Consider the following 25573-nt stretch of genomic DNA (forward strand, 5'->3'; position numbering starts at 1 on the left):
GACATCTCTAGTGAAAAAACTTTATTCTAATTTCTTTACAAATAACTGAATAAATTGGCAAGAAACAAAAAGAAGTATGCGAACGGTTCCGTTATGGACAGATAATACGGCAGACAAGCTTAAGAGAGCTTCAGTATGGTAAGATGTATTTAATTCTGGCAGCATGTTTTGTAAGAATTTATTTGTTAAAATTGGCAAATTTTTAAAACCTTTTAAAACATTTTCTTTTATATTACCCCCATTGCCATATATTACCACTTTTATATTCCCCATTGTTGGGCGCTGATCTAGAATCCTACCACAATGCACATTATTTGGGAATACAATGTGGGTTAGCGTTTGGGTGTGGGCCTGATTGCATTCCATTGCCTTCCCGCCTGAGATCTTTGGCGTGGAATGCTTGCCCAAAACTACGCCAGTGACATCATTTGGCGTGAAATATCGCCGGCCTGGTGAATTAACTAAGGAAAATAGCCGTTTTTGGCGTATATATTGTCCTATTTTGGCGTAGGATTTCAGCTAAAACAAATTTTGGCAGAAATCTTAGCCGGCCACAAATTATGGAATGCAGTCAGGGGTGTGGGTGGGTCAAGTATTATTAAAATAATATTGCTTACGCACCCAAACCAAACGATTTTAAAACAATTTAATGATTCTTTGAACGCTGTGGTATGATTATAAACCAGCACCCATTTTTTAATTGAAATGATGTTATTATAAAGTTTTGGTAAAACTTTATAAAATACACATTCTTGTAAATTATTTTTATATTAACTCTATCCCAAGTTCAACCCAGGTTAGAAAGTTTGGTTTGATAAGTCCCCACACATTTTTACCCTCAGCTGCAGCCCTAATTATGCATTTTATGGAAAATTGGTGCACCAATCTAAGAAAATGCACAAAACTTTAGTAGCGGTTACTATTTTCGTTTTTTAATTTATTTAAAGGCGCCTAAATTTGGAGTGACGTTGTTACAGCCACGTAAATTTTGGTGAGTTCTTTTTGCAGTGGCACAATATTAGACTGCTTAAATATATCCCAGAAAAATATCCTAAATGTCCGATCTGGGGTTCAACCCTGCACTTATGGGCCACTGAGGAAAGTGCACCGGCGAGTTGTTTTAAAAGACCGAACCTGCAACCCAAAAAATCCTTTTAGCACCTGTATTTTCCCCCATGTTACACAAGAGGAGTGCTATTTTGACCATTTTTTTGGTGTAGACTATTATCACAATATAATAAAATTATTAATGCCGAAGGTAATATTTTCACCTATTAATTGATTTTAGTGGTTCAATATTTTACATAAACACAACCCGAACTTTTGTTTATTTACAAAATGTGTAAACCACAAAAAAGTCGATTTTAAAGATTTTATTGCATTAGGTTAAATAAATGCAATGAGATAGATTTATAAAAAGGTTGTAACATCATGATTCACATGAGATACAATCAATGGTGAATAAGTTTTGCATGAAAGTGATTGCTGGTTCACTTTAATTGTAATAATAGTAGTCAACCAATAATAAAAATATTTTTGCAGCATTTATGACGTCGCTTTTAAGCCAGATGGCACACAGCTGTTAGTTGCTGCTGGAAATCGGGTTTTGGTTTATGATCCGGCCGAGGGAACCCTTTTACAACCATTAAAGGCTCACAAAGACACCGTTCACTGTGTGACCTATGCAAGAGATGGTAAACTTTACAATTAAAATGTGTTAATATTTTAGGGGCCGTCAACATACATACAAGGTGATTTTAGGCAGCCTGCAGACAGCTTCTGGTGTTACATGTTAATGTGGCCCGCGGCCACAGTCTGCCGCAATCCCCTACTACTTGCTTACTATGTCAAATAATAGTGATTGCTAGATATTTTTTAGTTCTTTGTTTTTAGGTTGGGTTACAATTAGATTTAGAATTTACAGTAAATATTTTATCATGGATTGTGCCATGAAACATAAAGTTGACAAAGAGTGTCGCAAATTTAAAGGATTGGATGCGCAAATACTTTTTCACTCAATTCGGCAAAAAACAGTATGTTTGCTACGAAGTTAAAGTGTTTCCGTGTTTAAAGAGTACAACAAAATATGATTTATCCTTGTATAGGTGGATAAATACACAATTAATGTATCAATTCAGGAATACGGCCCGTCACATACCCAATTTTACCATATGCGGCCTGCCGACTGGAGAAGTTACCCACCCCTGTACAATAATCATACTAACTTGTCAAATTTAGGTAAAACCTTTGCATCTGGATCTGCCGATAAGTCAGTCATTATATGGAATGACAAACTTGCTGGAATTTTGAAATATGTGTAAGTTTTGATTAGTTTATTTTTTGATACACACAGACTATATGTATAGGACGCATAACTACATTCCATAATTTGCAGCTGCCAAAGATTTCTGTCAAAATTTTTACCGGTAAATGTATTCTATGTTATATTCCAGAATTTTTTTATTGCAACATGACATATTTTTACTCTAAAAAACACAGTTCCTTTAGTTGTAAATTTTAAATTCTATAAAAAAAGTGTATGCCGATGGCACCCTGATTATTATCTTCATCACTTGGTTATTTCTTTACTAATGAAAGGTTATTGTAACCAACATTTGGTTTTTAATTTGTGATTTTTAAGTAATACATGACAGCACTTTATTATTGTATATATCTTTCACAGTGTATTAAATTACAAAATAAACAATCTAATTTTTTTTTCAAATGACAGACATAATGACTCCATTCAATGCTTGGCTTACAACCCGATGTCTCCACAACTTCTATCTTGTGCTGAGGGAGATTTTGGTTAGTTCATCAAATTTTATGTCTTACAATCGACATCTAAAACTAGTTACTTTTTTGTTTTTTCACCCTGGTCAAAAGGTCAAAATATTCATTTGACAATAGTTGACTAAAGTTTATGAAATTTTATATTTCATTGACAAATGTTATTTTATCAAAGGTCTATGGTCACCAAAACAAAAGTCTGTCAACAAGCACAAAATTAACAGTCGGATTGCTTGCTGTGGGTAAGTGGTGGCATTTGATAACCATTTACGTTTACAACTGTACTATATAAAAGTTTAAATTTTTCCAACCATTCACTTTGTAAAGAGCTGTATATATATTCACTTTAACATCACATATTTACCAAATACTGTGCGTTTTAAAAAGTAAAAAATACTAATAAAAATTATATATGTATATTTTGCTTCAAATTTGATTTATAGATAAAATGAATTATATTCTGCAATAAATTTCTAAATTTCTTATTCATAAAAAAAAACAGTTTTCTATTATTTATAGTATTGTTAACTCTGTTTAAAGGTGGACCAACGATGGTCTTTACTTCGCACTTGGCCTGGTAAATGGAATTGTTAGCATAAGAAGCAAACTCGGTGAGGAAAAAATCAAAATTGAGAGACCGGGCGGCCCTTTGTCTTCAGTGTGGTGCCTAAAGTGGAATCCAAACAAGTGGGAATACATAGGAATTTTTAGTAACATAATTTAACTAGTGCAGAAGTACACAAATTTTGATACAAGGTTAATGTATTACAGCACACTAGGTGCAATTATTTTACATTAAAATATTTTTTTCATAGTTTGTAGAATGTTTTTAAATTTTCTAGATGCAACTGTTTTTAGCTTGTTTGAAATGTAAATAATAATAATGTTTTTTTAGGGTAGCTGATGTTTGTCTTTACAGGGTATTGTTAAATACAAAAACATGTCTTTTATTTGTTTAGAGATGCATTGAAAGACACTTTGGCTGTTTGTGACTGGGGACAAAACCTGTCATTTTATCACCTAAATGGCAAGCAGGTAAATGACTTATACTAATTCATGATCAAGTTATAACATTGAATCGCTGAGCAATCAATAGATCCATAAATTATTGGATTTGGGTTCGAGTTTGGTTTAAACTTTTTCCACTGAGAATCATGTTTATTAGGTATGCTTTACAATTACACAAGCCTACATTAGACAACATCACCTTTTTTCCCTACAGATTGGTAAGGATGTGAAAGTTGACTTTGACCCTTGTGCGTTGGAATACTTCGATGATGGAAAGTACCTAATCATTGGAGGATCCAACTGCCAGTCAGCTCTTTACTCAAAAGAGGGACAGTTTCTCGGAACGATATCAGATTCAAAATGCGGATGGGTTTGGTGTGCTGCATGCAAGCCAGACACAAACGTGGTTGTAAGTTGTCTAAAAGTGTGCAGCAATGTAAAATGTAATGTTTATGTATACAGCTTATCTACTGCTTCCAGTGTTGTAATGACTCAAGTCAATCACTTAGCTGTTAGGAATCAACGACTTGACTTAAGTTTACTTAAATCACTGTTTTCGAATGACTTTACCTAAGTCATTTGGCAAAAAGTCAAATGACTTTGGTTAAAATAAAAGTGTTTTCATTTAGCATTTTATGTACAAAATTGGGTTATTTATCTTAATTTTTAAACATAAACAAACAAAAAACTTGATATTTGTTGCGTTTATGTTATTTTTACTTTATTTTTACTGGCTCATAGTCGGATGAAGTTACCAGTTTAAAAGTTGACTTGCTTTAATTATGACTTGACTTAGGCAACCGGTCACTTTGACTTATTTATTTCATAAATGACTTGACTGGAAACTGGTGGGAAGTCATTTCTCAAAACGACTTGTTTACAACACTGCTGCATTCATACGGTAACCAACTTTTCGGAGTTTCCACATAAAGGTTATTTTCCATCAACCTGTTCGCTGTTTTGTCCTTTAACAATGCAGTTATCGTAATTATCTGAACTTTTGTTGGCTATTGGTTACCAAACTACTGTAGTTTGTATAAGGATAAAATAGTTAACAAAAGCCTACAACACCCGGTATTCCCAGGCGGTCACCCATCCAAGTACTAACCGGGCCCGACGTTGCTTAATTACCCAGAGCTAACGAGATGGGATGGAATCAACGTGGTTTAGTCGTAGGCACCGCTTATAGTCGAAGCAACGGTCTTAACAGGCCTAATTAGCTACACGCCGTCGCTACATATTCGTATTTTGCACGCATACCTTCGCCTACGACCATACCACGTTGAATCCACCCCATCTCGTCCGATCTGGGAAGTTAAGCAACGTCGGGCCCGGTTAGTACTTGGATGGGTGACCGCCTGGGAATACCGGGTGTTGTAGGCTTTTTAATTCTTTGTTAGTGTGGCCTTAACCTTTCTTTCGGGCGTTAATTGGTGGCTGCAGCTGTTTGTTTGTTTTTTTCGGCTCACAAAAAATCAAAAATAGTTTCAAAAAGTTTTCATTTCAAAAATGAAAAGTATGATTGCGACTTTCACCCACCTGCTGGAGAGCCACGAAGAAGTAATCGAGGGCCACGAACGAGCATACATTGTTTTGATTAGTTCGCCAGTTCAACTAGAATTGTGGTTTTATCATGACTCCTGTTACGTTCTGTGAATAGTTTTTCGATGTTGGGCACTTACCATGTGCAGTTTTAACCACTGTTCTTGGTTCTTGTTGTTTCCTATTCAATTCTTCTCGGAATTGTGCCCGTCTAATAATTTTAATATTTAACATGTTACTTCTATAACGATGCCTTTACTAGGCTTGACTTGTGCAGACATGCGTTGTGATTTGATGAGAGTAGATGTTGTCTTGGACTGTACTCGACACGCCATTATTCGCAATGATTTAAATTGGACTTTAATTAAAATTGCTTGGTATAACACCAGGGTTGCCACTAAGTCTAAATTTTTAAAAGTCTTTAAACTGATTTGCATATTGAAAAATCTTTAAAAATACCTATGTTTTTCCAAAAATCTTTGAATAGTCTTTAAAATAATTTTATGCCTATCTTAGGCCGTGTGTTTAGAAAGTGCCCAAGCATGGTTATACAAACAACTTTTGAACTGGTTTTTAATCGTGTTGACCATGGTATTTTTAATGTTTAGTTTTCCACATTTATTCAAAGTAACCTTAAACGATCCAATTTTTTAGCTCTTTTCAAAGCTAGAAATTTTCTTTGAAACTTTTTGAATACATTCGAATTTTTTTCCTAATATTATGTAGCTACCCCGATCACTACAAAACGGCCTATGCACCCTGGATGGGAAATAATTTGCTGTATAATTATCTTCTTTAGGTGGTCGGACACCAGGATGGCACGGTGACCTGTCACAGCGTCACGTTCACGACGGTTCACGGCCTCTACCGTGACGTGTACGCCTTTCGTGAGCGGCTCACGGACGTCGTGATACAGCGCCTTAACTCTTCGATCCTGGACGCGAACGGCGAAGACGAACGCGAGTCGAGAATCTCGATTCAGTGCCACGACATTGTCAAGAAAATTTCGGTCTACAAGGAAAACCTTGCGGTGGGTTGCGCACGATCGAATGATTTTTGGGTTTTTATTCGTATACAGTGTAAAGTAGGCGTGTAAAAAACTGGAGGCGTGTGAAGATGTTTCAAGGGGTCCGCAAAATATCATTTAAATTCAATGCAAATAATTTGGAGCACATTTTTTTCATTTAGTTTTTATGCTGATTTCATTTGGCAGCTGGTCTTCAGTGAAATTGCTCCTGTTTTAGCCTTAAAATTGACATATAAAGATGCTTTACACTGTCTTGCAGCCGCCCTGTAATATACATGCGTCAGGCAGCACTAATTTATTTTTTTATTGCAGTAAAAAAAAAAACTTAATCAAATAGGCCTAATGCTATTTTGCCTATGTCCCAATGGAAAATGGTGATCCGTTACCTAGGTCGTCGGATGTAGCCTTCGTAAATACACCCTCGGGCGCAAATAGTTTATGTTCGTGATTTGATTAAGTTGCGCTTGTCTTATAGGTTCAACTCTCCGATCGCATCTGCATCTACAGGCTGGTGTCCAGCGACACGGCCGATTCTTACAAGCTCTCCAACAGAATCATTAAAAAGCTAGAGTGTAACCTCCTGGTCGTGTGCATGGCAAACATCATTTTGTGCCAGGTCAGTCCGCAATTAAACGCTTTTTGTTGTAAGTTCTTGTTGTTTTTTATGCAAAAAAATCAACGTGAGGTTTTGAATTGGACACGGATGCAGGCATTTCTTGATTCTCGGCCGAGTCAATTAAAAACTGTGTTACACCCAACAGCAAACGTATTGTATGCTTATTTTTCTCGTTGTTAAAAAAAAATTTTGTCATTAAGTTATGCAATAACAAAATGTACCAACTGTAAAATGAAGAAAGATGAAACAAAAATTGCAGATGCCTAACTCATATTCTGTTGGCAATCTGAATGTTGAAATTATAGTGCTTGAAATTAAGCAAAATTTAGCTTGTTTAATTCGCAAAAAATAAAACAAAAAGATGACGCTTTTCAGTTAATCGAGTTCACAACGAGTAGTTGCGTAAACTTGTACCCGGACGATTGGCAGCAAAAGGTTACGCCCCAACTTGAAATATCAAAAATGTTCGTTCGTGTTTAATTTTGACTTAATTGACCAAGGCTATTTAATATATATCAAACGCTTTCGCAGGAAAATCGTTTGACCTGTTACTCGATGGGTGGAGAGTTGGAAAGGGAGTGGGAACTGGACGCCGACATCAGATACGTCAAGGTTATTGGGGGGCCGGCCGGAAAAGAAGGCTTACTGCTCGGACTCAAAAACGGACAGGTTTGGAAAATAACCATATTTTGGGATGAAATAACTGGGTCGATTGAGCCACATAGTTTTATAATTCTTCTCGGGCCGGCTGGCAGGAAAATTTATTTCATTTTAACCTAAATGGGACGGAAATGCAAGGAAATACTTTATGATAATTTAAAAGATCTATCGTTCAAGCCGAGCAAAACATTCACCCAATCCAAGCAAATTAAACGCGCTGCTGGCGACAAGCATATATAGATCTTTATAAAATTCTCGTTTAGATTTATGAAGAAAAATATTAAAGTTTACTCTGGACAAACAGCATTACTCATTGTCTATTGGTGACTGAACAATAGCTTTACTAAGGTAAAAGGCAGTGGACAGGAAGAAATAACCACACCGTTGAATCAGGCCCGAAGGGTTTAGTTGATTAGTAGGAATTTGATATAGGAAGCATCGATTTTTATTGTTCCTTATAGAAACGAACAAACAAATACAAAAAATGGTAAAATTCCTATCGCTTGGTAGACCAATAAACTTTTTCTAAAAGCGTCGCAAGAAAAAAAAAGAGAACCACTGGCTTAGCAGGTTTAGGGTAGCTACATATCTCAAGGCACCTGTCCACCCTGAAAACGCCCTAACTAAACTCTGACACCGTGTTCGAAGCTTGGTCTACCAAACGAAAGTTCTTATCTCCAGAGTTTAAACTTTCCGCTTTTTGCCATTCAGGTGCTTCAGATCTTCGTTGACAATCCGTTCCCAATCGAGCTGCTCAAGATTGGAAGCGCGATCCGCTGCTTGGATTTAAACATGTCGCGTTCCAAGCTGGCAATCGTCAACGACAACTCGAGCTGTGTGGTGTATGACCTGGTTACCAAGGAAATGCTGTTTGAGGTTAGGTTCTCCCGTTTTTACTTTTGCTGTTACTGCTTGGAAAAACTCTTCTTGCTACTTGATCAATACCAATTTGTTTGGAGCAATAATCTTCTGATCCGTCAATTAAAAAAAACGTTTTAATCTATTTTGCTGCGTTTGACGTTTTAATCTATTTTGCTGATTTTAAGCTTTTGCCATTGTATGAACTGCCGTATAGAACACAAATAAATATTCTAGCAAACTGATTTGAGCAGCAACTGACTGAATGTTTTGACGCAATACTCCAAAACCATTCAAAGAGCAAAAACAAAATGACTAAAAAGTAGTAAAACTACATTAATAAGTATAGCAAACGTCATAACTGCATTGCTTGTGACGTAACAATTGAAGGTGTGGCATGCCTGTTATCGACTGATGTGGCACTGCACATAAATGCTACAAAAAAATTTATTAAGAAGACAATATTGAAAAATTTGGGGAGAGGCATGGCCCCTGTGCCCCCCCTGGCTACGCCTATGGTTGCTATAAACCATTGTTTTCTTATAGGACGCGACTCGAAAAGCAAACTTGGTTCGCCGACTGGCGATAGTTATATGGCTGGATTTATTAAGATTGCTTCCGAGCAATCTTTCTACACAATTTAGGAAAACAAGGACATGTATCATTCGAACATATTAAAGCTAATTTTTATGTTTTTTTGGTTCGCAAAAAGCCCAGTAAAGATAATTTGGTCGTCTAAGCTTCGCTGTTATCATCACGCTCAGTATTCCAGTCGCCGCAAAAAAATGGTTGAGAAACAAACGCACACCAAAGTACGTTTAATAGCATAATTAAACTATGTTAATGATGCAGTTACTTCGAATATTAGTGAATGTATTTTATGAATGTACTGAAATATGATGTGCCCAATATGCTGGAAATTGTAAGGCTCCGGCTCCTCCTTTTTTGCGTTTTTCTCCCCCTTTTCCAAGGCTTAACTGTTAATAAAATATTCCGGACTTTTCGAACGTTGGTGTTTTAAATATATAGCGAATAACGTTAAAAGTAAAAAAAGCTTTGTGATTTGAAAAAATAGGTTCTTTTTGGCCAGTTGAACTGACTACAGAAATTAAAGTTGCGCGCGTAGCGGTTAATGTTAAGGCATTTGCGTAAAGTTTCGGTTTTTATTTAAATTACAACGTATAGTAAACCAAAATATGCAAAAGCCTACAACACCCGGTATTCCCAGGCGGTCACCCATCCAAGTACTAACCGGGCCCGACGTTGCTTAACTTCCCAGATCGGACGAGATGGGGTGGATTCAACGTGGTATGGTCGTAGGCATAAGTTGATGTCGAGGCTACGCTTATCTGGCGACAAATAGCGTAGGCGAGCTTCGCTAAGCCAATCTCATTATAACGGTAGCCTCGACATCAACTTATACCTACGACCATACCACGTTGAATCCACCCCATCTCGTCCGATCTGGGAAGTTAAGCAACGTCGGGCCCGGTTAGTACTTGGATGGGTGACCGCCTGGGAATACCGGGTGTTGTAGGCTTTTGCATATTTTTGGTTGTTTTGCTAAATCCCTATGTGTTATTTTACCAAGGCTCAGAACAATAATACTATTCAACAAATGATATTTAAAATGTGCCATATTAAGCCATTCACTCAAAGTTTTTAAAATGCCAACAAGTAATAATTTTACAAGCGGGGAACACTTAACGCTTTAAACAGGCCTATCGGCTATTACAAAACTATTGTCTTCGTATATTTTTCTATAATCCACTTTTCCAGAAAAAAAAATCGCTCTAGTCGCTTATTATGCAGCTAATATGCAAACAATAATACTAATAAGTTATCCGATTGTAGGCGATACTACTCGATTACCGGGCAAGTACAGATACTACGATCCAGCAGTCCTAAATCCAATATTGTTATACAATGCTGATCAATAATATACAGATGTAGGATGGTCATTACAGTGTATATATAGGTGTCTATTAAAGATCAGGTTTGCAACTGCGGGAAATTGTGATGCCAAACTCTGCATTTTTGCGTATGTATATCTCACATTTTTGATAGACTAATTTCGTTAAAAAATTCCTCTATCGGGAAAAATGTCTCTTTTTGGTTAACTGGCCTCTTTCAAATGACCAGCATGCAGTTTTTTGTTTTGACTTGGCCTGAAAAATTCAAGTTACGAGCGCGGTCGTCGATTTTGAAAGCATTCGCACTATTTCACTTGCCTTTGTAAAGGTTGGTTCACACTACACGCGTTTTGCTTCTGGCGTTAGCAGCGTCTGGCGCAAAACGCTAACGTCGTCCAGTTCACACATAACGCGTTGCCAGCGTTAACGGCAAATTTTCTTGCTTCTAACCGAAAGCGTCAAAGTTGAAATATTTCAACTTTCCGTAACCGAAAGCGTTTTTAAAAAGGATTGTACTTTAACGCCAGACTCGTCTAGTGTGAACCAACCTTAACGTCTTTGAAAAAATATTCTACCTATCAGATTAACGCCATTTTAAAGACGACAAGAACTAAACAAAGTCTTATCCTCAGGAGTTAAACGCCACCAGCGTGGCCTGGAACACGCAGAACGAGGACATGTTGTGTTACTCTGGCAAGGGCTTCCTGGGGATAAAGGCCGGCTCATTCCCGGCACACATGCGTCGCATGAACGGCTTCGTTGTTGGCTACTGCGGCTCGCGCATCTTCTGCTTGCACATACATGCCATGAAGTCGGTCGACGTGCCACAGTCGGCGCCAATGTACCAGTACCTGGACCGACAGATGTACACGTGAGTTTGTGCACTATATTTTAACCATTTTTTTCACTTAATATATTCCTTCTGTTTTGTAGCGCAAAAATATGTTGTAAAATACGCTAGCAGAGCATTCGTGTTGAGCCACTTTTAGGGATGAAGAAAGAATAATTTTCTTAACGAAACGCGTTTTTTAACGCAACGCGTTTAAGACCCCTCGACCCTCGTTCTAGTGGACTTACAAATGCTTTACATTATGCAAAAAAGCTTAGGGATGTTCGACACAAAATTGTAAACTTTTCATATAGCCAAAAACTTTATGTTTTTACTAATACATATTTTGAAAGTTTTCCATATAAAGGTACAGTATTACAAACTAAATAGAGATATAGCTTGAAACGTTGTAAACTTTTAATTTTTATAACAATTATCTGGATGTAGTTTTATCATTTATTTATGTATAACAATTAGCAACAATGCGAGAAGCGGTGGTTTGGCTAAGGGACACTATTTGTTTCATTTTGTTGCGAGGTAGGATATTTTTATTTCGACTTCTTGCTAAACGGCCAACTGTTAACCACAAAGCGTTTTTAAAGGTTTCACAAACAAAATCTGTTTTTGCAGTAGAATTGTCCTGATTCTACATTTTACATAGAGTGTTCAATTTATTGCAATTATGCGTGCTTGCTTAGCGTATAATGGTAAAAATTAAAACACTAATAAATGTCAAAAGCCTACAACACCCGGTATTCCCAGGCGGTCACCCATCCAAGTACTAACCTGGCCCGACGCTGCTTAACTTCCCAGATCGGACGAGATGGGGTGGATTCAACGTGGTATGGTCGTAGGCGAAGGACGACGTTAAAGTTACGCTTTTATCCGTTGTGTCGTTACAAAGCTAGACGCTCGAAGCTTGCGGTATAAAGCCTCAGCTTGAACACGTTCCTTCGCCTACGACCATACCACGTTGAATCCACCCCATCTCGTCCGATCTGGGAAGTTAAGCAACGTCGGGCCCGGTTAGTACTTGGATGGGTGACCGCCTGGGAATACCGGGTGTTGTAGGCTTTTGCATATTTTTGCTATGTTTACAAACCGGGCGTATACGTAATCACAAGTTGTCTATGAGGTAGTAATAAACAATTCCTTTTGCCTTACAGCGAAGCATATCAGATTGCTTGCCTGGGAGTGACCGAGGGCGATTGGGACCACTTGGCGCACAAGGCCCTAGAAGGCCTCAACTTCGAAGTGGCCAAAAAGGCCTTCACGCGAACTAGGGACTTGCGCTATCTCGAGCTTATCCAAAGCATAGAGGTAAGATTATAAGATAACCGCTGAGTACAAATAACATTCATAAGTTGTTAATATTTTTCAGTGAATTGAATGTCTGTTTAGTTATAGTTTTAATAAAAAACGCTTTGTATATATTACACAGTTTTACACTTACCAAAAATATTTGACACTATACACTTGCAAAGTTCACGTTTTGTCGATATATAGGTTTAAAAAGATTATGCGAGATATATAAAACATGGGTTGGTTTTATTCGCGAAATGTATAACTTACTAGCATTTGCTTGCTAACAAGACTTAACGTTAATGCAGGGTGGTCCAAGATTTTAAGCGTTTAGAAGGTGTTACAAAAAAATTTGCTTATTAATGAGAAGTTCACTCAAAAGTATTTAGAATTCATCAAAAATTTTCTGACTGTTGTCGAGGATATTATATAAAATAACATACCTTAAAAAGGATATATAACAAGGCGTTATGGGTCTGGGACTAGGGGTATCTGATCACCGACTAAGGGGGCTTATGATAAATTAGGTCTTTAATTAGCTTGTGTTACGGAAAAATCATTTTTAGGCTGTTTATTCCACGGTAAGTGCAATTAACTTTTGTTCGACTCGTCTATGTTTTAGGCCAAGTGTAGTATTCACATCTTCCATTTACTCCAACAACATCTGTTTAATAGGGCTAACACAGTACATAAGTCACTGTTTTCAAATGACTTGACTTGACTTAAGGCTTTTTTAAACAATTTGCTGTCTGAAAATTGCGTTTTTGGTATTTTGAATCAAGCTATCGCTAATAATGTAACAAGTTAACTAAATTTTATTAGCTTAACGCGTAATTTTATAGCGAGGACTTGACTTGGAATCAACTTCCTTTAATTATGAATTGACTTGACTTGCTATTTATTTAAAAAAACTTGACTTGGACTTGAGGTATTTTACAAATGACTTGACTGGAACTTAAATCATTTCAAAATGACTTGTTTACAACACCGCCCTGAGCTAACAGACCAACTTTAATTCCCTTTCAGGACCGACAACGCAAGGGTGAAAGCAGCACCGACCTGTTCCTGGCCGACATCCACGCCTACCGGAGCCAGTTCAACGACGCGGCCAAGCTCTACCGTCGGGCCGGTCACTCGCAGAAGGCCGCCGACATGTTCACCGATCTGCGCATGTTCGAACTTGCCAAGGTGAGAGCTTAGAATAGGCTTGCCATTTTTTGAACGGTTAAAATCCCGGACACAATCATGACAGGTTGGTTGACCACCATGGCGGCACCAATACTGTACTTTATGCAAGTACAGTAACATTCCAGTTAAGTTTGCATGCCATCTAAGTTCTCCAAAAATGATCATATATTGAGACAAGAAAATTTTTTTCCAGAAATTTATAAATATTTACAATTTATCTAAATGTTAATAAAAGGTATTGATGTCATCCAATTGAGAGTTAAACAAGCAACGAATATACTGTTGCTGCCAGGCATTGTATTAATTATAAAGAAGGTTCTTCCGACAATTATTTATTCTGTACCGACGTTTCGATAACCTATCCAGGTAATCTGCATCAGGGCATATAAACTTGTAACCTTGCAGAGGTATATATATAGTGAAGAAAAACGACGAAAAAACAATGTGGCAAAACGAGGCGAAAAAAGAAAAAGAAAACAAGGCGCGAATAACGTGAAAACGTGGAAACCGGCTGCAGCCTTCTAATGGCCGCTACTGCACAAAAAGTGATAGGAAGGTGCAAGAAATGTATCTTGCTTAACGTTCATGGTGTTAGAATGAGTGTGAATCGCCCAGGATTCTAAGAAGACACGGCGGTGGTGTGGTCGTAGGCATAAGTTGATGTCGAGGCTACCGTTATACTGAGATTGGCTTAGCGAAGCTCGCCTACGCTATTTGTCGCTACATAAGCGTAGCCTCGACATCAACTTATGCCTTCGACCACACCACGTTGAATCCACCCCATCTCGTCCGATCTGGGAAGTTAAGCAACGTCGGGCCCGGTTAGTACTTGGATGGGTGACCGCCTGGGAATACCGGGTGTTGTAGGCTTTTGATTTTGTGATTTTTTTAAAACTGACGTACGACGTACGTATTTACATTACAATTGCTTATGGGTGATAGGTTTATAAAAAAAACTTACTTCACAAGGACCTTCAATGTGTTTGTTTTCGGTGATCTATGGACTTGACTGTTATTTGACAATTACCTGACTTGGGCTTAACTACAAATGAATTGCCTTGGTCTTGGCTATTTCAAAATACCTTTATTACAAGTAAGGATGTCCGTCCAGCACATTCCATACTAAAACCTGTGCAAGCGTAAACTTTACCATGGCTAAAATGTATATAACAGTTGGTATCGGAACGGCACAGATACATCCCCCTGACGAGAAACATAGACTACCGCTTTGTATTGGTTATCGGCTCCGATCCGATATTATCGACCAACCCCACTTGCAACAACAGATGATGCTTAACGAAATCAGTCGGCCTAATCGAATTTTCGTGCAAACAAGGCCAGGTTAGAAAAACAACTAACCTGCGGTAAGTTTCGACTCAACTTTTGGCCAAACCCGAATCGACGCTCTACCAAAAGATCTACAAAGCTCAAAGGAGAGCACGCCAAGAAACAACTATAGCACCGTTGCCTGCAGCATCCTGTTAGAGTTAGTACATACAACCTTAATCGAGGGGGGTCAACAACTCGTATTTCAGCAACTGAAACATTTATATATTATACACAGTGTGCATAATTTGTGATCTAGGGTCGTACTGACCAATATTAACGCCACACATACTACACAATATAATACACAATATTCCTCCTCGTTGTTTTTCTAGCCTGGCTTGGCTTACAAGAAAATCCTGGTGAGGGCGACTGATTTCAGTAAGCTTTTCCCGAGGCATCATGTCACTTCATGTGTACTTTGTTATGTGTGCCGTTATCGTTGGTCAGTACTAGAAGGGCTTGATCACAGATTATATAAACTGTGTATATGAATGTTACTTAAAACACTGTTCGTTTCTAGGAATACATGGAGCTGAGCGACCCTAACGAACACAAGCAGCTGATGGCGAAGCAAGCCACCTGGGCGCAAAGCACCAACGAACCAAGGGAAGCAGCTAAGATGTACCTCGCTGCAGGCGAGAACCTAAAGGCGCTCGAAATCATCGGAGAGAACGGATGGACCGACATGTGGGTTGCATTTTTAATCATTGTTTGTTTTATAAGCTTAGATGTCGTGAGTTCTAACCTCACTGAAGGATAGTTATTTTTCTGGGCTGCCTTGCTTGCGTCAATAAACGACATATTCGGTTAGCCTCCGATGGCTTTCGGTGTACTATGGTACGTAAGCCGTAATCGTTGGTCAAAAAGCAGCTTTAGAAGGACTAGATCACAGTTGTTAAGCACGTATGTGTGTGTATATTTCATTATGTATTTTTTCTACGAAATTTAACAATTTATTTGTACGTGATAACTATATGAAATTTTAATCAAATTTTTAATGCAAAGCTCTATACATGTTCGTTAAATGGACGCGAAGTAAGGTAAAATTATTAGGTTCTGTATGTGGTCCCTGGGGTTAAATCAATCTATACACAGGAAATAACTTTTTTGCTTTTACAACAACATGTAAGAGTGCTATGCAGTACTTTTTTAGTCTTTTTGGTCTCTGGTTGGGAGAGTTTAATATGGTCAAATATTACATAAACAAAAAGGGCAAACAAGCGCGTCAAGAATTTTTCAAGTCGTGTGGTATTACAAAAAAGTTTTCCCCAAACGGCATGGGTGTAACTCTTATAAAACATGTTTACTTCGACCGAACCGTCAAGAATTAAACCAACTATCGACAATCAGAAAACATTTTTTTAGACTAATTTAAAACGTATAATTTGAAAAGCACTTTTATGCATATTCAAGATTGAAAAGCTGTACATAAAAAAGCGTGAAATCCTATAGAAAACAATTCTATGTGGCAACCCGGCGATCTTTTTCGAAATGTAAATCTCGTGTTGCCGTTCCCAGGTTGATCGATGTTGCGCGCAAACTTGACAAGGCCGATCGAGAGCCGCTCACCGAATGCGCGCTGCACCTTAAACGGCTTAAACAATACGCCTACTGCGTCGAGGTCTACAACAAGATGGGCGATCGGCGAGCCATCGTCAAGCTGCACGTCGAGACCAAAAACTGGGACGAGGTCAGTTTGCCAACACAAGTTTCCAACAAAATGGATCATTTTTTTTATTTTACCATGATATTTGTGACCTTTGTGGGCCAAGAGGCTGTTGGTGATAGGTGTCATGATCTTAGCGAAGCATTGTTTTGACTCACCACGTAATATACATACGTGCAAAATTTAGGCATTTTTTTCAGGTTTGGATAGCGTGTTTCAAAATAGCCGTTTATAAGAAAATAAATTGTTTGATTTTGCGTAAAGAAACTGGTCTATTTGTTTGTTTTTTTGTTTACCCACCATCATGTTGTTCGAGTTACTCAGTGCTTTTAGCCTATGGCAGCGTCTAAATTTGTAAGCCACTGGTTCACAAATTGTGTGCCTACTTTTTTAATTTGACAAAATAATTTAGTTGTATTACAAATCTGTATGTAGGACGCGACACGTTTGGGTATACTATTCATGAAATAGGTAAAAACAGTATGGCATTTATTTACTGCATTGCCGTGTAGTTAGATTGTGAGGTCATTATTGTACGATTTTGTGAAGAGTGTTTCGCGAATTTGTTTTAATTCTTTAGTGTGATCCAACCGCTGTATTTCTGCTTTTCATACAATAAGTCAACTAAATGCCATCCTGTTGCAGGCATTCGCGCTTGTCGACAAGAACCCGGAGTACAAGGACGACGTGTTTGTCCCCTACGCGCAGTGGCTCGCCGAAAACGACAAGTTCGAAGAGGCGCAGAAAGGTAAGCGTGTCAGGCAAAATAAACAAGTTGCGTCGCGAGATTGAAGTTTAAATATATGTTGCCGTTTTTTTCCTGAAGTTTGCTTAGGGAAGCGAAGAGTTTGCCCGTCTATCAATAGTTTCTTCGTCACTAATATTTTTTATCACGGACTTAGTTCACAAACGATTGATCATAAGCAACTGCGCAAAAAGATGCAGAAATTAGAAAATTCAAACAATGATGCTATATGCCACAAGTGTATATTTTCTCGACTGGTGTCATTTTTCTTTTAGTTCATTTTTTAGCTATACTGTTGTTTCTCTTTGTTTCTTTTTGGCGGGTGGTTAATACAAACTACTGAAGATGCCGCATTAACTTATTAATGATCGCATCAAAAGCGGCTGGTCCCATTTAATCCTTATAATGCCATATGTGTGCGTTTAGCATAAAACGAGGCTGCCACGTAAATTGTGATGTAGAATTTGTTTATTCCAAACACATTGTGGCTCGATTAAACCTTGTCAAGAAACCGACACGTTAATCACCAATCAATTGCAAAAAAAAATTATTTAGGCCAAAACACAAACAATCTTAAGTGTAAATCCTTCGTGCACGAAAAAATGCAGTTTATAAATGTCCAAGGGCAAACCTGTTCTCCTCATATTTCCGCAGCCTTCCACAGAGCGGGTCGCATCGACGACGCCCTGAAGGTGCTCGAGCAACTCACCGACAACGCAGTGGTCGAAAGTAGGTTCGACGACGCTGGCTACTACTACTGGATGCTCTCCCGACAATGTCTTGACATCGCCGAAGGTGAGAGCCCTTCGCATATAACTCTTTGGGTTGCGATCGCTTTTTGGTTGGCAAACTCTTTCGTTGCGTAGTTTTTCGCGGACAAAAGTTAGAGTTGATTTTTTCGGACTCCAAGATTACGTATGGCCGTCTATCTATAGCAATGGTTCGAACCCTTGTGGCTTTCAGCACCAACCCGAAATAGTTAATGGATTGTGGAACCCACACTAGATTTTTCGTTAGTTTACTGTATTTTTGGAACTGGAACAACCAAAATCAATCCCAATAAAGGATTTTTTTTGTACTCTAATTGTACACAAAGAGTTATATTAACTCTATATCAAATAAAGCTAACTCAGACTCAAACAGACTCCCGAATATATTTCAACAAACTTGAACATTGGCATTTCAGGGCACCGGAGCAAACACTTTTTTATTTGTGTCTTAGCGATTTTCCCCGAGTATACTTTACCATATTTTAATAGACAGGCGCGTACTTAGATAATTCCGATTGTTAATTTACCTTTCTAGTAATTAGACAAACCATGATTGAAATGTACAATTTAATTTGATATCCGAAAATACCACTTGAAACCGGGTCCTATTCTATGTTGCTGAACATTTCTTATGACAGCTCTCAAACCTAAAATAAGTTGATTTCTTTGCCGTTAAACTTTTCTGATGCGTAAAAGAAACACTGCCAAATGCTTTTGCATTGCTATAATTCTCTATTAATACTTTGTTACGCAGATGTCCTAAATGTTACAGCAAATGTAACTTTCAGCAAGACATATGTAGACTGGTTTTAATTTGTTCATTTTTCCCCAGAAAAACACGAAACCTTTATTTGTTGCAGAAAAGCCGCTGAGAAAACTCGAAATGCTCGAGCAGTTTCGCAAGTTTCAGCAGCTGGCCGAGATTTACTACGTCTATCATTCTGTGCAAAGATACACGGTGAGTATAATAGGGCATACACCTAAAAGTCGCTGTGGTACTTGTTTAACCGAACGTTTTATACAATTAAATTCAGTCCGCGTCGAGCTGTCTGGTTAGGCTTGACTTGAAATATTATGCTAAAGGTTTTGAACAGAGTTTGTTTTCGCGTCCGAGGATTTTTCATTCAAACTTATTAAAAGTCGCAATAAGACCAACAATATATAAAACCTAAATGTTTTTTATCGTTTTTCGATCAAAGTGATTTTTTAAGCCTTTTTTAGGCAAAGTTTTTTAACAATTATGTTAGGCAAAGTTTTAGACTTACTTACACATGAAGGTTCTTTTACATTAAGGCAACAAACATATCAAAATATAGACTATCGCTTTTTTAGTGATTTAATACCAAAGTAATCCCAAATAAATATGATTATATTAAAAAAATGTCTAATGAGAAAACAAGGCCAATAAATTTAAAGGTATGTGATATAATTAGTCAATATTTTCCCTTACAAAGTGACGATTTTCTTCTCAGGATGAACCGTTTACGTCACATCTCCCCGAGTCCCTCTTCAACATCGCCAGGTTTCTCCTGCACCACATTTCAAGCGGAGTGCCGCCGCCCGGTGTTTCCAGAGTGTATCCTTTGTCATGACTTTTTTAATCCACTGTTTTTGCTGAATTCAATTTTTATAAGTCTTAGGCAACGAAATATTCCGTGTATAAGCTATGTGCTGTGGTCGAAAGGCAAATAGTGCCGAATTAGGTTTAACATTTATTCTACTTATGTTTGGCCATTTTTTATTGATTTCTACACCAAAATGAACCCCAAAAGCCTGTGGCTTGTTATTGGTCTTAAATGTTTTGTTTCTTAACTCACTCCGAAAACACAGTGCAACGCTGTACGCGCTCGCCAAACAAAGTCGCGCCCTGGGTGCTTACAAACTGGCACGATTTGCATACGAGAAGCTCCACGCTCTCAAGTTACCCTTTCGCTTCCAAAGTCTCATTGATCTCGGCTCTGTCACCATTCGATCCAAACCCTTTCACGACAACGAGGTGAATAAGATTAATGTATAAAATGTAAAATAAAAGCCCGCCCAAATAAGCGGACTTATCAAAAGATTGAGATTCGAACTCATAACCGAAGACTCAATGGCGAAATTTAGTTTACAACTAAAGGGAAAAATTTATCATTTGTGGCGCGCGCGGCTGCGTAATATCACACAAATAATTCAAAGAAATTGTGCAATTTGTGAATAGCATACAGTATTACACAATAAACAACATAGTTCACGATATGGAAAAGTAGGATAACAATTTTATTAAATATATAGCAGATTTTAATAATTTATAGCAGATTTTAATAATTTCGTTTGATTTAATCGGCGCCCTTGCTTATTATTACATAAAACAAACTGTAAATCAATCGCATTTTTTTAAGTTGCATGCATATTAAGTATAAATAATAATTGATTAACAGTTTTGTATTTTGAGTTTTACGTGTTAACTATATCTCACCCTTAACCTAGGCAAAAGTGCGGACAAACGTTTTTTTTTTTGAATTTTGCATTTGCCTATATGAAAACATGTATCATCTAACTTCCAAATAATTCTTATCGGCTTCTTTTCAGGATTTACAGCCGATGTGCTACCGATGTTCCACGACCAACCCGCTGATCAACCCACAGGGAACATCCTGCATCAATTGCTCGCAACCCTTTGTGTTTTCTTTCTCTTCCTTCGGTAAGCGACAGACAGGTTTTTTTTGTTGGTATAGTAGATCGTTGCGTATTTCTATGCACCTGTGACGTTTGGTTTATTGTACATTGCAACACAGTGTTGTTCGGCATTTCTTTTAGAACAGAGACATATGGTAATTATAACAAGAACTATTTGCAGTACTGTTCCGCCAACGCTTTTGTAAACAAATAAAACTCGAAGTTTAAAATTTTGAATAGAAAGTTGAATAAATCACCTGAATTTAAAACGTTGATCAGTTTTACTCAAACCCGCGAGTTTTAGTGACTGAAATTCCAAGTTTTCGATTTTTCGACATCCATAAACTCCTAAACAGATGCGGCCAAATAAAATTTGAGCAAACGGTGACCGACAACAAGTAATTTGGTTTTCATACATGTTCTGGTTAGAAGTGGAACTGCCGTTTGATCTGAAACACTCAGACGATTGACTGAGTGTTCTGCGGACTCTTTAACGAAACATCGGAATAAGAATTGCTTTTACGTTTTAATCGAAGGATGTCGACCTTTAAGAGAATACATACGATGCCGTGAAATTACCAACCATCCTTACAAACCTCTAAAGTTTATAGGGGTCCTCCATTTGGTCGAGTTTGTAATGTGTGGTACTTTATGTTTCGATTTTCCATATACTCCTTAACTACTGCGACCAAATCGACAATAAGTAAGTGGTTTGTTCTTGTTAGAAGTTGAACTGAATTTTAAGACGGCTCATTAATTTTTTTGCGGACACTTTAACAAAACATCATTCGATCTTTACAATTTTAAATGTGCTGCCTACAGAGACTTGGTGTGCCAAGTTTGGCATGTCGATCTCGTAAATACATAGCATTTATAAATGCGCCGTAAACCTACCTTTAAGCCCCTAAAGTTGTTTTAAACTCGTAGAGGTCCTCCCATTGGTCGAGTTTAAGCTCGAGGAGGGCATCTCGGACGACGAAGCCACCCAATTGGTCGGCTCGGGATCGCGCAAACGCTCGCCAGCCAATGAGGAGTGGCGCAACAACGACGAGCACACGCAGACGTTACGCATGGACGACGACGAGGATGACGACCCTTTTACCGCGCGACTTCTCACTTTTGAGGTTCTTGTTCTATCTTACTGTTTTGCCAATGAAGCTAGCTTTTGATATGTAGTGGTAATATTATTGAATCCTAATATTTTTTTTAAATCTGTGGCAAGCCACACAAAATTCCAAGGCATTTATTGAAGTATATCACAGTTATTCGTGAACCTACAAAAAACAGATGTAGTGTTAGGGTTTGTTGTAAACTTTCGCCTAGCGATAACTTGTTTTATCATAGTTCGTTACGCTAAACGTAAAAAATTATTCACAATTTCACGTATCAGGAAGTTGAATCGAAAATAAATATGCATAATTCAGGTTAACACCAAAAGCGTGGGAACTAAACATCTATATGAAAAAAAGTACACACGTGTCTTTAATCCTTGTGTACTTCTCGCTATGGACTGAGGTAATGCGTCATAAGCAGTGCTGCGGAGTCGGAGCAGGAATCGTTTAACCGACTCCACATCCCTGGTCATAAGGAGTTAAAATCCCAGCATTTCTTTTTGTTGACTGTAAAGTTTTTTGGGGGGTCTTATAAATCTTAGAAAACTAAACGCGCCTTAAATCTCGAGAAAAAACTTTAAGCATTAAGAAATATTGAGAACATTGACATTTTAACGAAAATATTGAGACATTGACATGTATAACAGTAACCAAAATAAACTGGTATAGTTAGTAGGCCATGTTGCACCCAAACAACCCTTGAACAATGTTCAAACACATTAAAAAAACTCCCGAATTGTCTTTATATTTACACACAATTTAGCACTTCACCGATTGAAGTTTAATCTTATACACATTCTATATACATTGGCGGATTTAACGGCACCACGCCTTACTAACCAGTAACCACACCCGCTTGTGACCCAATGCCGACGGAATATAATCCTTCTTAACCCGCAAGCCTCAAGAAACCTAATTTAACACCCTCTTCCCCTTTTACTTTTTACAGGGCGGCGGCGACTACATTCCAGTCGTGGTGAACCGCTCCGTGCTGAGGGCGATGTCGCGACGCGAGGTGCTGATCAGGAGGTGGCCAGCACCGCTGCGCTTCCAGTACTTCAAGAACCTCATGCCCTCCGACGTGGCTGTGGCGCTGTGCGAGACTTGCTTTCAGGTAATGCACTGTTTTTGCTGTACGAGGTAAAGGCTGCTGCTTCGGGTATCTTGGTGATTTGTTTTTGTTGAAGTAACAACCAGGTTACTTAGTATGGTAGACTCTGTTATTAGATTTAGAGTATTTTTAGTGTATATCCCAGGTGTCCACAAACAGATGAACTTTGATTCTGCCACACAACAGCAAGCTGTTAAACCAGTCTTGAAATTTTATCCTATAATAGTATACATACATAGAGAGTCTTTTCGCATAAGCTTATTAACAGGAGTCGGCCGTTTTGCCTCCTCTATGTTTCAATGGGGCCTTGCCCCTTCCCCACTATGTGAGTGCGGATCCACACAAACGGCAAACCACATCGTGGAAGAATGTCCAAACTTTTCCTGTCCCGGTGGTTGGGCAGCGATATTGGCCGCAAAACCCTCTACCACGCAGTGGCTCACAGGCCACTGCCCAGATATCTAACCAACACGAAAGAAGAATAGAGAGTCTTTGTGCTGCATTTTTACGGTCATCGGGCAATCTCTTGTATCCAAACCGCGCTCGTTTTGCGTTTATTCGAACCCCAGTTGTATTCTAACATTGAGTGATTGACCCTCAGTCGAGGCTTTGTTATATCAACAAGCCGGATCCCAGTCCTAAAGTTTTTCAAGTCAAATCACCGTCACTATTTAACTCAACCCTACGACATAATCGACGAAGTAAACTTTCCTTCTAAAATTCGTCCAAATAAGTTAAAGCCTAATAGCAATCCGAGTTACAGTAAATTGTTTGTCAATGAATTCACCAAGTGAATTCCCTTCCATGAGTTCTTCTACTAAATCGCAATTTATTTTTATCGAAAATTTAAGCTCCTATCCATAAATATTTTAACTTGGCCATATAGTCCAGTACGTATCCAAGACAATTTTTTGTGTATGGTGATTTAAGTCAGGACTCATACTACACAGGTTAAGTCAAACTCCAGGACATTCAAATTATAAATCAAACATTTTTTTTGTTTATTTATTTTTTGTCCAAAAATCAGAAAACGTGCAATTAGTTAGTAGTCAAACCTATATTCTTAATAAGATTAACCAATTTAACTTCTCGCAGATGTTTCACGCCGACGATTACGAACTGATGGTCTTGCAGAAGCATCGCTGTCCGTTCTGTCGCAAACCCTCGGACGCTTTGGAAGACAAACCAGAAATGTGACGTAACAATCTGGAAAGTCCCCCTGAAAAAGTTTGACGATACTGTGGGATCATATATTTTTTGTATTGAAATATTGAAATTGTTTATGTGCGTTTTGTTTTTTGGTTTATCGGTACCAGCGTCCTACAAAGGCTGCTCAATATTTCTAGTAGTTGTTCAATTGCTTTTCGTTTTTCTGTCGCGCAATCTCAATAAATGTAGTTAATAATACTTAAATTGAGTTCTGTTCCGTCAAGTCAAACCGAGGATTTTCGTCAAGTCAAACCTAAAACGGATTTACATCACACAGACAAACAATATAATATTAGCCTACTTAAAACTACCAAATAGGAGCTGTAGGCTACTGGTGTCTATTTTCAATGTGCACAAAATATATTTGTTAAACATTACGACAACCTTTGTGCGTCGCTGAACCACGTTGCGCTGTGACGTAAGTTTGACGTAACCTCCTGTCACAACACAAGCCTCGACTATCAGTTTTACCGTTTCGAAATATAGTATTTTGAGACACCGGCGTAACAAAAATTAAGTGACGTGGTGTGTGACACAGTGAGTATCTCAATTTCTGTTTTAGGTTGTGTTATGTTTGACAAATTTGTGAACGATGTGTAACAGGTTTAGTGAAATAAATGGCTGACCTAAGTTTTTGCTGATTTGAATCACTTTTGCCAAGAAAATATTTGTCAAATTAATGAAATTCTTACTTAGACTTGTCTACAAAAAATAGCTTATCTTTTATCGAGCTAATTTCGTATTCTATGTATTTTTATTATGACAAAATAACTAAAATTAGATTTTGGGTAATGGGACCAATGATACTATATTATAGTATCATTGATGGGACTTTGATCTGGGCAGAAATAGGTAATAAGGGAAAATGGTTTAAGAACCCCTGGTCTAATGCGATCGCTTTGTACAGTGGCCTGTCTGTTTCCGCTGTATTTTTCCGTCTTGGTCGTTTTTTTTAGACATGTCGATATCTCATATTTAATTAACACACAACTTGCGACAGCGCACGAAATTCTTATATTAGGAGACAACGCGACACGTCGCATATTGTGTTTGATTGGTCAGCATATTTAACGTGATTCAGCATAACTACTAGTGAAAGCTGATAGTAGCAGTTGAACAACGTGCAATTGTTTACCTTTTTAATTACTTTATTTGATAAGAACAGGTTAGGACTGTACCAATGTTGTAATCAAGTTGGCGCTGGTCTAGAATCCTACCACAGTGCACAATATTTGGGTTA

The 25573-nt window shown here is 38.0% G+C and overlaps 1 protein-coding gene, 6 non-coding genes and 1 pseudogene across 7 annotated transcripts; 5 read left to right on the forward strand and 3 right to left on the reverse strand.

Moving 5' to 3' along the window:
• Positions 1–24534, forward strand: LOC146163593 (intraflagellar transport protein 122 homolog). The gene is made up of 26 exons (XM_083381042.1): positions 1–138; positions 1543–1694; positions 2239–2317; positions 2732–2808; positions 2966–3032; positions 3331–3477; positions 3750–3825; positions 4013–4207; positions 6140–6370; positions 6843–6983; positions 7515–7652; positions 8355–8519; positions 11047–11285; positions 12410–12563; positions 13572–13733; positions 15583–15749; positions 16581–16752; positions 17374–17476; positions 18128–18268; positions 19104–19201; positions 19716–19819; positions 20074–20239; positions 20815–20926; positions 21829–22025; positions 22963–23127; positions 24220–24534. The coding sequence occupies exons 1-26, from the start codon at positions 77–79 to the stop codon at positions 24319–24321; spliced, it is 3612 nt and encodes a 1203-aa protein (XP_083237168.1). The 5' UTR covers positions 1–76; the 3' UTR covers positions 24322–24534.
• On the reverse strand, positions 4858–4976 carry LOC146163594 (5S ribosomal RNA; annotated as a pseudogene).
• On the forward strand, positions 5063–5181 carry LOC146163595 (5S ribosomal RNA). Its single transcript, XR_014494628.1, has one exon. It is a non-coding gene; the product is annotated as a 5S ribosomal RNA (ribosomal RNA).
• On the reverse strand, positions 9705–9823 carry LOC146163596 (5S ribosomal RNA). The gene has a single exon (XR_014494629.1). It is a non-coding gene; the product is annotated as a 5S ribosomal RNA (ribosomal RNA).
• LOC146163597 (5S ribosomal RNA) lies at positions 9923–10041 on the forward strand. The gene has a single exon (XR_014494620.1). It is a non-coding gene; the product is annotated as a 5S ribosomal RNA (ribosomal RNA).
• Positions 11981–12099, reverse strand: LOC146163598 (5S ribosomal RNA). The gene has a single exon (XR_014494619.1). It is a non-coding gene; the product is annotated as a 5S ribosomal RNA (ribosomal RNA).
• Positions 12199–12317, forward strand: LOC146163599 (5S ribosomal RNA). Its single transcript, XR_014494618.1, has one exon. It is a non-coding gene; the product is annotated as a 5S ribosomal RNA (ribosomal RNA).
• Positions 14485–14603, forward strand: LOC146163600 (5S ribosomal RNA). Its single transcript, XR_014494621.1, has one exon. It is a non-coding gene; the product is annotated as a 5S ribosomal RNA (ribosomal RNA).
• Positions 24535–25573: the final 1039 nt, after the last annotated feature.

Source organism: Ascidiella aspersa, chromosome 2 (assembly GCF_963924565.1).
Source record: "Ascidiella aspersa chromosome 2, kaAscAspe10.2, whole genome shotgun sequence".
NCBI classification, from domain to species: domain Eukaryota; kingdom Metazoa; phylum Chordata; class Ascidiacea; order Phlebobranchia; family Ascidiidae; genus Ascidiella; species Ascidiella aspersa.